Source organism: Silurus aristotelis (genome assembly GCF_946808225.1).
Source record: "Silurus aristotelis genome assembly, chromosome: 9".
Lineage (NCBI taxonomy): Eukaryota > Metazoa > Chordata > Actinopteri > Siluriformes > Siluridae > Silurus > Silurus aristotelis.
In genome coordinates this window covers 8,338,508-8,351,878 of record NC_139582.1, presented here as the reverse complement: position 1 = coordinate 8,351,878, position 13,371 = coordinate 8,338,508, and the positions used below count along the sequence as shown (strand labels likewise).

Sequence of the window (13,371 nt, the reverse complement as noted above, 5' to 3'; positions counted from 1 at the left end):
TTCAGGAGCTTAACAGAAGGTTTTTGTGGAGATGCAGTCGTTGGTGTACAGGGAGAAGGGGGAGAACACATCCCTGGGGGGCACTATTGCTGATGGTATGACTGTTAGACATAAATGTCCCCAGTCACACTAGCTGTTGCCTGTCAGAAAGTTGGTGATCCACTGACAGGTAGAGATAGGAACAGAGAACTGAGTTAGTTTGGTCTGGAGGAGTGTTGGGATGTCGGTGTTGAAGGCCAAACTGAAGTCCATGAACAGGATCTTCACATAAGTTCCCAGTTTGTTCAAATGTGGCAGGATGAAGTGCAGTCCCATGTTCACCACATCTGTGGACAACCTGTTTGCTCGGTAAGCAAACTACAGGGGGTCCAGCAAGGGTCCAGTGGTGTCCTTCAAATAAGCCAACACCAGTCTCTCAAATGACTTCATGACCACATATGTTAGGGCAATAGTTCTGTAGTCGTTAAGTCCAGTGATTTTTGGTTTCTTTGGGATGGGGATGATGGTGGAATGTTTTAAGCAGGCAGGCACTTCACACAGTTCCAGTGATCTGTTAAAGATCTGTGAAAAGATGGACGCAAGCACAGGTTCTTAGACAGGCTGGTGAAACTTCGTCTGGTCCTGGTGCTTTCCTTCAATTTTTTTGTGGCCAAGCCATCTCAATCGGCTTTCCTCACTTTGTATTTAAAACGCCCTACATGCATCATCCCTCTAATAAGCTCATTTCTGAACCTGTCTATCCTCGTTGCCCCCAATGAAAATCTAAAAAATATGTAACAATTGAGAAACTTAATAATACTTTTTTCTCTCTCCTTATTACCTCTCTCTAACTCAACAGAGAGATAGATTAACATGCTCCTGAGGATCCTGTCCCCGTCTTCTTTCCAGATCCCTATGATCCATCTCACCCTACATCTATTTTGGAGACCAATCTGTGCAGCTGAGAATGGTCCCACATAAACAGCTTAAATATCCGTGAAGAGCAACTCAATAACTGCGAGGATAGATTTGGACTGTAATGAATATAAACAGTCTACTACAATGGCTCAGGACTGCAGTTTGCATGAACAGCTCTGCCTAAAAGGACCCATCACTGAGCAGCACACCTCAACAATAATTAGATAAAACTGTAATGAATGGGCAATCAGTGCCACCCAGATGAGGGTGGCTTCCATTTTGAGTCCGGTTCCTATCAAGGTTTATTCCGCATACCATTTCAGGGAGTTTTTCCCACTGTTGACACTGGCTTGCGCATTAGAAATAAACTTGCAGGCACTAAACATATAAATTCAATCTTTATTAATTATTTATCTCGTAAAGCCTCTATGGGACAATGTCCACTGTTCAAAGTGCCATACAAATAAATCTGAATGAAACTGAATTCAAATGGAATAGAAATTGAAAAATATGAAGAAAAAAAATCTTAATAATTGTGCACATATTTAAGCATTTCTTCTCTTTTTGTAAATTACACACAGAAAAATAGGGGGATTGTTTCTATACCTAAAGGTACATTTGCCACAGAAGTACCCTGTAAGGTACTGGAAATGGTCCTTGTCCTGGACAAATGTGGAACTTTAATTTAATTTAAACCTACTAAATCAGTTCTGACCAATGTTCAGAGGAACATTGCTGTGACCTGCGACCTGCTGTGACCTACTGTAAAGCTGGAACGACAAAGCATTTGTACTCTTTTAGGCACATTCCTGTACCTTGAATTCTCTGTAGAGAAATTACACAATTCTGTAAACAAAAAAAATAAACAGATGTCAATTATCTGATTAACTGAAATTGGTTTACAAAGAAACAGGATGGACTGAATTCTATGTTCACTACTCCCATGATAGAAGACAATTACTCCCATGTAGGAGACAATTAATACTCAGCAAATAACATACATAAACAAACATTAATTATGCGCTTCTAATACCCAGTCAATATAAAAAAAATTTTTTTCATTTGTAGTTAAGGACATGTAAGAGGACAGTGTGACCGCAGTTAAGTGTGCAGTAGAAACAGACTGGTTCAAGGTGGAGGTTCGACTGCATCAAGGATCAGGACTGAGCCCTCTCCTGTTTGCAGGGGTGATGGACAGGTTGACGGACGAGGTCACGAGAAAAGCCTGGAGAGGTGGAGGTATGTCTTGGAGAGAAGGGGAATGAAAGTCAGTTGAAATAAGACAGAGTACATGTGTGTGAATGAGAGTGAGGGCAGTGGAGTGGTGCAGTTGCAGGAAGAAGAGGTGATGAAGGTGGAGGAGTTTGGGTACCTGGGGTCAACAATGCAAAGTAATGGAGAGTGTGTTAGAGCTGCAAGAGTGAAAGGGAAAGTTTATAGGACTGTGGTGAGACCTGTGATGTTGTATGCTTTAGAGACAGAGGCATTGTCTAAAAGACAGAAGGTGGAGCTGGAGGTAGCAGAGCTGAAAATGTTGAGGTTTTTGTTGGGAGTGACGATGATTGACAGGGTTAAAAATAAGTTTATTAGAGGGACAGTGCATGCAGGACGTTTTGGAGACAAGGTGAGGGAGGCGAGATTGAGATGGTTTGGACATGTGCAGAGGAGGGACATGGGGTATATCGGTAGGAGAATGCTGAGGATGGAGCCACCAGGAAGGAGGAAAAGAGAAAGACCAAGGAGGAGGTTTATGGATGTGGTGAGGGAAGACATGCAGGTAGTTGGTTTGAAAGAGGCAGATGTAGAGGACAGGGGGGGTGTGGAGACAGATGAGCCGCTGTGGTGACCCCTAAATACATAAATACATATGTATAGATACATATATAGTCTTTATAGATAGATAAATCTGTTTATCCAAAACAGATAAAATCCCTGTTATAACGACTTTAAGAATCATGAACATGCCCCATGCACTGCAGTCATTAGATTCTTATTTTTCCACAGGGTAAGGTAGAGGTCGAGAGTGCGAGTACACAAGGGAGAGTGGGACAGAGAACAACAGACCCAGATGTAAACATCTCTTAGTCAACACCACTAGTTCACCACTGTTAAGGTCTGTTCTATAAGATATCTACAAACTGATCTTTGGACTTCTTTCAGTTTATTCTTTCAAAATGTATTGCCTAAAAATCTCTTTGCATGCTGCTGTCCCATATATCAAGGCTCTTACAGATGTTCACACTGGTTTCTACTTCACTTTAACACTGCACACTGTTAGTCTCTCAGCATTTTGCATAATAAGCACTCGAGATCTGGGAATTAAAAGTACGTCATGACCCAGGGAAGACCCTGCTTCTCAGTATTTAGATGACTGACTTACTCAAGTCTTGGGTTTTTTTTTCAGTAAGTACTGTTTTCTAATTTTAATTTTATAGTTGAAAGGGAATACATATCTCATTTACATGTTTTAGCTTCTATATTTTATTTTTTTAACAAGAGTCTATTTAAAAAAAATGGGGGAAACTGAATATTTATTACATACAATCAAAATACAAATCTACAAAAATATTTCTGACACAGAAAAGGGAATTGTCTCTATAGTAGCAATTCATTCACAGAGACTTGTATACCAAGAGACTTTTCACATCATGAAATATATTATGCTGTTGTTTCTTTAAAAAAAAAGCTCACCATCATTATTATGACAAAGATTTCTTTTAGGAGACATTTATATAATATTTCTGATTGGAGTCTGGTAAAGGGTGCTTTCTGCTCCATAACAGTTTTCCCAACAGAGGAATCCATATTATCTGATGTCTTGGTTAAAAACTAGTTAAATTTATTACAATTGTTTTGCAAAAGTTCTATAGCATTTAATATAGCTATACACATATAAAAGGTATGATATGATGCTAATTAATACATGTGAATTTTAGTTCAGTTAAGAGTAACTGAAGTTAGTCTGTGAATTGTGTTGCGCATATAGTGGACTTGACATTTGACTTGTGCTTTAGAGGGGTAAATAAAATATATAAATATATATTTATACACACACACACACTGGCAATCAAAATTAGAGAACAATTTATAAACAATTGAACAATTCTGAAATAATGCCATCTTCACTGCTCAACAGTTGAAGGAGTTTTTGTCCTGTCTATACCATGCTACAAGAACACCTTTTCCACAAAATAACTGTCATTTAAAAAAAAAAAAATTATTTTGCAGAAAACACACTGATCAAAATTAGAGAACACTTTCAGATACCTCCCAGTTATTGGTGTTAATCTGGCACTTGGTGCTAATTTCCTTGATTATCTGTCAACCTCTATTTAACTGGCAGCCTAACTTCCAGTTTCACTGACTCTGCAAGATGGTGGGCTGTTCTAAAGTGACTAAAAGCCTCCGGCAGCAGGTTGTCCAGATGAAGGCCAAAGGGATGACCCTATCAGCCATAGCAAGACAAGTTGGTCGTTCCAAATCTGTGATTTCAAGAATATTGAATGTTTACAACATCACAAACTCATTCAAGTCCACCAAAAAGGCTGGTTGTCCACGGAAGACGAACACAAGAGAGGACAGAATACTGCAGAGGATCTTAATGGGCGTTCCCACACTGCAGCTTGAATTGCTCACCAGTTCAGCGCTGAACAAGGTAAGGATCTGTCTCGTCATACAGTGTCTCGACGTTTAAGAGCATTTGGACTGAAAGCCCACTCTGCAGTGAACAAACCTCTCATTAGCAGAAAGAATCAAAAGACTAAGCATGTTATGTGGACAGAGGAGAACTGGTCCAAAGTTCACTTCAGTGATAAAAGCAAGGACCAAAATCACACCAGAGCAGTGTGAGAAACTAGTGCTGTTCTGTAACCGCAGATGTGCTGAAGTCATTCAGAGCAGAAGCCTGTACACTTCCTACTAATTGCTGACTGTTGTAACCTTTATAACATTTTGATGTAATCTTTTTCCATGCTACAGTCATTGTTGTTCTCTAATTTTGATCAGTGTGTTTTCTGCAAAATAATGTTTTTTTTTGGTTAATGCCTTAGTTATTTTGTGGAAAAGGTGTTCTGGTAGCATGGTATAGACAGGACAAAAACTCCTTCAACTGTTGAGCAGTGAAGATGACATTATTTCAGAATTGTTCAATTGTTTATAAATTGTTCTCTAATTTTGATCACCAGTGTGTGTATGTATATATATAGACTCTAATATATATACATATATTAGAAGATAATAGGAATATATTCCTGTAAGCCGAGGAAGGCTGATTCTTATATGGATGTTGGGTACTGTGGGAAATTAAAAAAATTATAATAAAGTGAAAAAAAAACAACATTACATTATGCTTTTTAAAAGGCAACCATTATAATCTTCTCACAGGTCTTTAACACTGTAATACATTTAAATATATATTCTTAAGAAATTCAAATGTATGATAAAGCAACCTGAAATGCATTTGTCTAACCAGGTTTGTCACTACACAAGTAAAATAAATCAATAAAATATTCACAAGCTTTATCATTATCCTGAAAATAAAACAAAATCATTTGTATCTATTGTTAAACTAGGAGTACACATGCAAATGCACTAGTGTAAACTGAAAGTGCTTTACGTCTTATAGTTGCTATTTCTAATAATTGTGACTTATTTTGAAAGGCAGGATGGTTGAACACGACACATTTTAGGAATTTTTCCTTCAAAGTACCAACAGATGTGTCTTTGACGCAAAAAAAACCTCAGTTTCCTCAGCAGCAGAAAGTCTGCATTTCCTCATTTCTCACACACATGCACATATGTTGCAATACAATAGAGAAGTTTTGCCATGTAGACTCAAACTGTCTGCATCTTAAATTGCTGGTTAAGCATTTACAGGGTGTTCATACATAGAGAAAATTGTTTATTTGTATAACTAAAGTAAGTATTAAAATTCTTGGAAGCTATTTGGTGAAAACAATTTTTTGCTTTTTTTCTCTATATATGGAGACTTTGGCACACCCTGTACTTTACTAACAATGTCGCTATTTTATTATTTTGGTTATAAAATGTCACAAATCAATAGACATTAAATAAAAAAAGTTTTATTTATTAAATGGATAAAAGAATATTATTTTAAAAAGCTGTAATTGAAAAATAAAAAAATACAAACACACATTGATATATACATACATAGATTGCATACATAAATACATAGAAATGAGTTTACCAATTATTTTAAACAAATGTTAATATTCTGAGGGCACATGATGAGTGCAGTCCATCAAGAACAATTCGGGTGAAAATCCCATTATGAAAATGTATTTTAGCTTTCCTTTTTAGTATTTGTACATTCTTCTTTTGCCTTAATACCAGTATGCATTGCTCAGAAAGAAAAATTGTAAAGATGTAATATATTTGAAAATTGCACATTCTCCATCGGATTTAATCCTTAGGATACATAGTTTTTTTTACCCAGTCTTGTAGAAAATGTCCTTCCTCCTTTTTTTTAATTAAAAATGTGTTTAGTCAAGTGTCAGACTCAGTATCCTCCATTGTGCTATTATTTATACATTTACAGATCATCGAATTTAATTTGACTTTATATAATTGTCATCTAATTTTACATAATACTTACTAGCCAATCTCTGTACCATCACACATTCTCGTCACTAGCAGCATTGTTGCATATGTCCACAAGTAGGTCTATTTGTGCTTTGGACTCCATGCAACACTGAGAAGTGTTAGTCTGAGAGCTTTGCCTTTTGGACACAAATGACAGTTCTCTATTGCCTTCACCAGTCGCTGTACTGGACAGGTGGCGAAACAGCTTGTGAATACCAGTGTCCCTCAGTGAAGTGCGAAAGCTCCGTGCTGCAAAAACATACAGCACTGGGTTGATGGTGCTGCTCACAAAGACAAGTGAGCTAGAGATCATGTACATGGCATCAATAACATCTTTAATATTTTCTCTCTCTTCGACAAGTTGCACCAAAGACAGAAAGTTGGTAATGTGGTGTGGGATCCAGCAGAGAGCAAACACCACCACGACGCTGGCAATCAGCAGTGTAGACTTGCGTTTCGACCTGAAGCTCATCTCGGTGATTCGACTATAGAGGCAGCCATAGCAGAGAACCAGGATGAAAAAGGGGATCACAAAGCCCACCAAAGTCTCCAAGAGCAGAAGCACAGCCTCCTGTGTATTTGATTCATACTCCCGGAAAAGACACTGCACTTGTCCATTATGTACATCCAAGGTCTGAGTGATTATTACCGGAATGCTGAGAAGAAAGGATGCAACCCATACGACCAGCAAGATCTTATTTAACATCTGTTTCTTTCTCCAGGTAACTGAGGTGAAGGGGAACCTGACAGCCAGGAAACGCTCCACACTCATGATGGTGATCAGGAAGATACTGGCATACATGCAGGCATAGATGATGTACACCATGGCTTTGCACATAACCTCACTGAACACCCAGGACCAAGCCAGTGAGTAGATCCACAAAGGCAGGGTAAAGACAACCAGCAGGTCAGCAACAGCCAAGTGCTTGATGAGCAACACAGTGTGAGAGCACTGCTTCACATGCTTAACGATAGTCCATATGACCAGCAGGTTCCCTGGAGTTCCCACCACAAAGCACACAGCCATGATGATACAGGCTCCCACAAAAACTGTCTCCATTCCAGTTTCCTGGGGCTGTTCAAGAACCCTAACAGCAGTAACATTCATGTTTCCTGCGAACAATCCACTGTGCATAAAACCCTCACAGTTTTGAGTAGAGAGCAGTGAGGGCAGACTGCCGAGACACTTCCCTTTAAACTCTTTTTACAGGAAATGTAGGGGGGGGGAGAAAAAAGAAAGAGAGAGAGAAAGAGAGAGAGAAAGAGAGAGAGAGAGAGAGAGAGAGAGAGAGAGAGAGAGAGAGAGAGAGAGAGAGAGAACTCATATGAGGTCATGAGGGTATTTTTCTATTTCTTCCTATGTAAAGCAATTTATTGATTAGCATAGTTTCTAGAAGCTAGCATCAGCTTCTAAGAAACAAAAATAATGGTGAGAAATCGCAAGGCACACAACATTGTAGTTCAGGTTTCAAAAGGATGAAAATAAGAGAGCCAAAAGAATGGGAAAATAAATTGATGTAATGTTTTATTGTGCATATTATACAATATATATACTGTAAAACCCCCCTAACCACAATTTGTGTCTAGTCTGAACATATGATGTTTACTACATCTTGTTCTGAAGAAAACTGAGAACTTCCCTTTGTCTTGACTTAAGGTGCTGAGTCATTGAAATGAAAAGAATGTCCACCGTCTTTTTTTTACAAAATAAAAATTCAGTTTTATGTATATAAAACCTATTCAGAATTGTGAATAAATAGAAATGAACAAACATCCTTCCTTGTTCTTTTAATTTTATTAACAACAGTACCTTGGCAGTTCCCAATGCTACCCTACAAAACACAGTTCAAGTCAGAAGTCATTAGCAAACCTTAGACATCTGTTGCAGACTCTATTTTGAGTGCGTCCTGGTCCAAACAGTGAGAAGTTTGATGCTCGGTCCCTCTTAATTGGGCAGTATATGATGCAATCTCCTGGAAAAGCCTGGCCATCGACGACTCCCTTAGACTACCCTGGAAGTTTCTGGCAGCAAAAGCATAAAGCAATGGGTTAACTGAGCTACTAATAAATGCCATTGCTCCTGAGATGAACACTGCTGCTTCTAAAACTTCTGCCTGATTTTCTGCATGTGCTCCGAGCAGCATTGCAACATTTATAATATTCATAACATGATGGGGCAGCCAGCACAGAGCGAAGGCCAACACCACACCACTAATAAGGAACACAGATTTCTGTTTTCTTTTTCTGTGCATTTGGCGAAGTTGCGAAGCCACTTGTACATAGCACACAGCCAGGGTGACAAATGGTATGATAAAGCCAATCAATGTTTCCGAACATGCAAAAAAGACCTCCAGAGCCACTGAACCAAATTCTGAGGAGAAGCAGTGCTGTACACCATCCATGTTCTCCTCAAGTGACTGGGTCCAAATAGCTGGCGGTCCAAGCAAGAGTGCCAGGGTCCACCCTACAGCCAAGATTAAATTCATAGCATTGTTCTTTTTCCAGTGCAGCATTTTGAAAGGGTACCTGACAGCCAAAAAGCGCTCCACACTCATAACAGTGATTAGAAAAACGCTGACATACATGCAGACATAGCTGATGTACACCATGACCTTGCATGCAGGCTCATAAAAAATCCAGGATCGGACCAGCGAATAGATCCACAGAGGCAGGGTCACAACTACCAGCATATCAGCAACAGCCAGGTGCATGATGAGCAGCAGAGTATGAGAGCGTTGCTTTACATGCCTCATGATGGTCCACACGACCAGGAGGTTTCCTGGTGTCCCCACCACAAAGCACACAGACAGGATGACACACACAACAGCTCTCCCCGTGGTTGCCCATTCATCTCCAGAAAATGTACTGTTATAGTTGGAGTTAGATGAGTTGTCCATGTTTGCGTCTGGATCCCAGATAAATACCATAAATTGTTACAGAACAGAACTTGTGACCATATAGCACTGAAGTTTTCTTTTAATAGGTTCCAAGAAGCTTCCCAATCTTTACTTCTTTAAATTACTATCACATGAAGAGCAGAACGAAAGTGGTAAGGAGAAGTCAGCCTTTGATTTATAATAACAAGCTTTTTTTTTTTATGACATTTTAAATATAAGCAATCTTTCATAATGATATTTAAAAACAAATCTAAAACTAAAACAATGTAACTCAGCATCACAAGTAATCACAAATCTCAGCATATTAGTGATACGCAGTGTAGCCAGTTGTATGTGATTTATTTTATTTTATTTTATATTATTTCATATATATATATATATATATATATATATATATATATATATATATATATATATATATACATATACATACACCCGATTCCAAAAAAGTTGAACAAATTGTGAATAAAAAAGGAATGCAATTATTTACAAATCTCATAAACTTATATTTTATTCACAATAGAATATAGATAACATATCAAATGTTAAAAGTGAGACATTTTGAAATGTCATGCCAAATATGGTCTCAATTTCATGAGAGCTACACATTCGGAAAAAGTTGGGACAGGTAGCAATAAGAGGCCGGAAAAGTTAAATGTACATATAATGAACAGCTGGAGGACCAATTTGCAACTTATTAGGTCAATTGGCAACATGATTGGGTATAAAAAAAGAGCCTCTCAGAGTGGCAGTGTCTCTCAGAAGTCATAATGGGCAGAGGATCACCAATTCCCCCAATGCTACTGTGAAAAATAGTGGAGCAATATCAGAAAGGAGTTTCTCAGAGAAAAATTGCAAATAGTTTTAAGTTATCATCATCTAGAGTGTATAATATCATCCAAAGATTCAGAGAGTCTGGAACAATCTCTGTGCATAAGGGTCAAGGCCGGAAAACCATACTGGATGCCCGTGATCTTCGGGCCCTTAGACGGCACTGCCTCACATACAGGAATGCTACTGTAATAGAAATCACAACGTGGGCTCAGGAATACTTCCAGAAAACATTGTCGGTGAACACAATCCACCGTGCCATTCGCCGTCACCGGCTAAAACTCTATAGGTCAAAAAAGAAGCCATATCTAAACATGTTTCAGAAGCGCAGAGTTTTCTTTGGGCCAAGGCTCATTTAAAATGGACTGTGGCAAAGTGAAAAACTGTTCTGTGGTCAGAAGAATCAGAATTTGAAGTTCTTTTTGGAAAACTGGGACGCCATGTCATCCGGACTAAAGAGGACACTTATTTTTTAAAGGAATAAATTCCATTACTTATCCTATCCATGTGTGGTCATGCTTCTGTGGTCATCATTGCTTGATATCTGCTACAGTAGCAATATTCAGCTTGGCAGACTGGCTATACTGTAAACAAATATGGGAATGTGTGTGCATGGTGCTCTGCATTAGGCCAGCAAGGTTGTATTATAGTTTTGTGTCAAGTGTTTCTTGGATAGACTCTGCGTCCACTGCCACCCTGACAATTAATGAAAAGGAATGAATGAATTATGAATAAATGAATATAAAAATCACAATGATCTCAAGCTCAAATTCTACATGCCAATTAGGTGGCGATCTAACAAATAAATACAGCACTGAGACAGATTCCCAACCCTGGTCCGTGCATTTCTCTGCTCCAATACATTCACTTAAAATCTGGAAAAGCTGATTATTAGCTGATTATTTATATCTGGTGTTTTGGAAGTAGGGGTAAAACAAAAATACAGTATATATGACAGTGGCTACTTCTACAGTGTACTGGGATCTTGTCATATAAAAGAGTGAGTTTGTTTTAAACTAATTATTTCAGACAGTCATAATTAAATATTTAGACCTTGCTTTCACAATCAGAAATGGATTTAAAATTGACTTAACCATCTACTGCATTTTAGTTAAATGGAAAAGAAAGTCACAATATATAGTAGATAATAATACAGTGCAACGGTTTTAGGCAGATGTAAAGATATATATATATAAATGGTTTATTTTAATCAGTGGGTGAACAGAAGAAAAATCGAAGTTAAATTATTATTTGTTGTGACCACACTTTCAATTCTTACACATGCCCAGTTTGTACCCATGCACAAAGTCAGGGATTTTGTAGAATCACAGTCAGGTTTAAAATTAAATATTTATAGTAAGTAGGTGTTTATGATAATCAATTTCAAATATTATGTGTGTGCATGGCTTATATCTGGGTAAGGAACAGTGCATAAGCTCTGATGACGTTATGGAAGTTTTATGTCACAAGTCACTAACTATGAAAACAGAAACTGTGGTGCAGAAAAATGGCAACAGGTGCTCTGGACTGATGAATCAAAATCTAAAACATTTGGCTGGATGTTATCTGCTGTATGGATACTGATCTCAATGCCATCGAGTCTATCTGGGATTACAGGACAGGCTTTGACAGCTATAGCCTACATCCATAGAAAATCTGTGCTTCATTTTCCAAGATGTTTGGAACACCCTGGCCCCAGAGTGGCCAAATCACAGTCTGATTGGTTAAAGCAACAGCTTCAGGCAACATAGGGTTTATGATAAAAATAAATAAATAAATAAATAAATAAACAAATAAATAAATAAACAAATAAATAAATAAATTACAAAAGGGGTCTGCAGTCCTCACAGTGCTGCCCTTATTTGATGTGATGGCTGAAATCTGATTGGATAAAATCTCAAACATAAACCTTTACTAGATAGAGCAACAGGAGCAGCACACCTAATAGAAACAGTAGGAAATGAATAAAATAAGATTATTGGGAATAACTAAATACTTATCGATGGACAAAAATATATTTAAACATAAGTCAGTGATCCTGAGTTTAAGCCAGCAGAGAAGGCCCTGCTGGCCCTGAAGGCCTGCCACTGCTAATAAGAGGTGAACTGATTCAGGTAAATACTTTTATTATTTAGAAAGTGACCAATCATTTGTGTCGAATATTTACAGTTTTTCTCAGTTGCTGTGAAGTGTCTTTTTCTTTTATCAGAAATGAAATACTGAAAACTACTTGTGCAATCTCCACATCATGTGGTCACTTGTACACATAATAAAAGCATTTCTTGTTGCTTTGATCAAATTGCGAATGCTTTTGTACATTTATTTATTTGATTGTGTACAATTGTCTGCTGTTTCCTACATTATTAGTTGTTTGTCATATTGATCAAAATATATTATACTAGTTTCACCAGAATAGTCTTAACCCCCTAAAAGATCTCTACATCAGTTATTGCAGAAGTCATTGAATGCAAAATGGTTAAACCTGTTGTCAAAATCGGTCATCTAAAATTTCTAATAAACTTTGTGTCTTGAAATGAATTGTGTATATGAATCTTAAATTTCACTAATAAAGGCAAGTGAAAGGCATCAGATTAACCAATGATCAACTAGTTCTCTAAAAAAGGTGAAAGGTGAATCTCGTGAACCTTCAATTGGCAACAAAGCAAAACACAGAACTACAATTTCTGCAAATGGGTGGACAACCAAGAAATGAACGGACACAATTACAGTACAGTAAAATTGTGAATCCTGTCTGGTGTCTTGCAATTAATATAAGTCTCTGCCATACAGAAGATCCAACACTGCAGTGAGGTAGAGCTGTATCTTCCTGGAAACAAAACAGAAAAAGAACGTCTCTTATTTTTGCACTACAAAGGCCTGCTTGTGAAAGGGCCATGTGTTAGAAGTCAGGAGGCACTTAGGTAAATGTATGAACCAAAGAAATAAAAGCAAACTATCTGTGTCTAAAATGAAAAAAAAATTATATATATATATATATATATATATATATATATATATATATATATATATATATATATATATATATATATATATATATATATATATATATATATATATATTCCCCAAGTGCATTGTATTGCATAGAATCGCATTGTGTCGAACAAGGATCGCACTGCATCCTAAT

General features: G+C 37.5%; 1 protein-coding gene across 1 annotated transcript; it reads right to left on the bottom strand.

Annotated features, from left to right (window-relative positions):
* Positions 1 to 5,968: 5,968 nt before the first annotated feature.
* Positions 5,969 to 9,464, bottom strand: LOC310731590 (uncharacterized protein). Its single transcript, XM_083551246.1, has 2 exons — positions 8,373 to 9,464; positions 5,969 to 7,702 (listed from the first exon to the last, which is right to left on the bottom strand). Exons 1-2 carry the CDS (start codon positions 9,423 to 9,425, stop codon positions 6,530 to 6,532), a joined length of 2,226 nt encoding a protein of 741 aa, XP_083407372.1. The 5' UTR covers positions 9,426 to 9,464; the 3' UTR covers positions 5,969 to 6,529.
* Between the last annotated feature and the right edge of the window lie 3,907 nt (positions 9,465 to 13,371).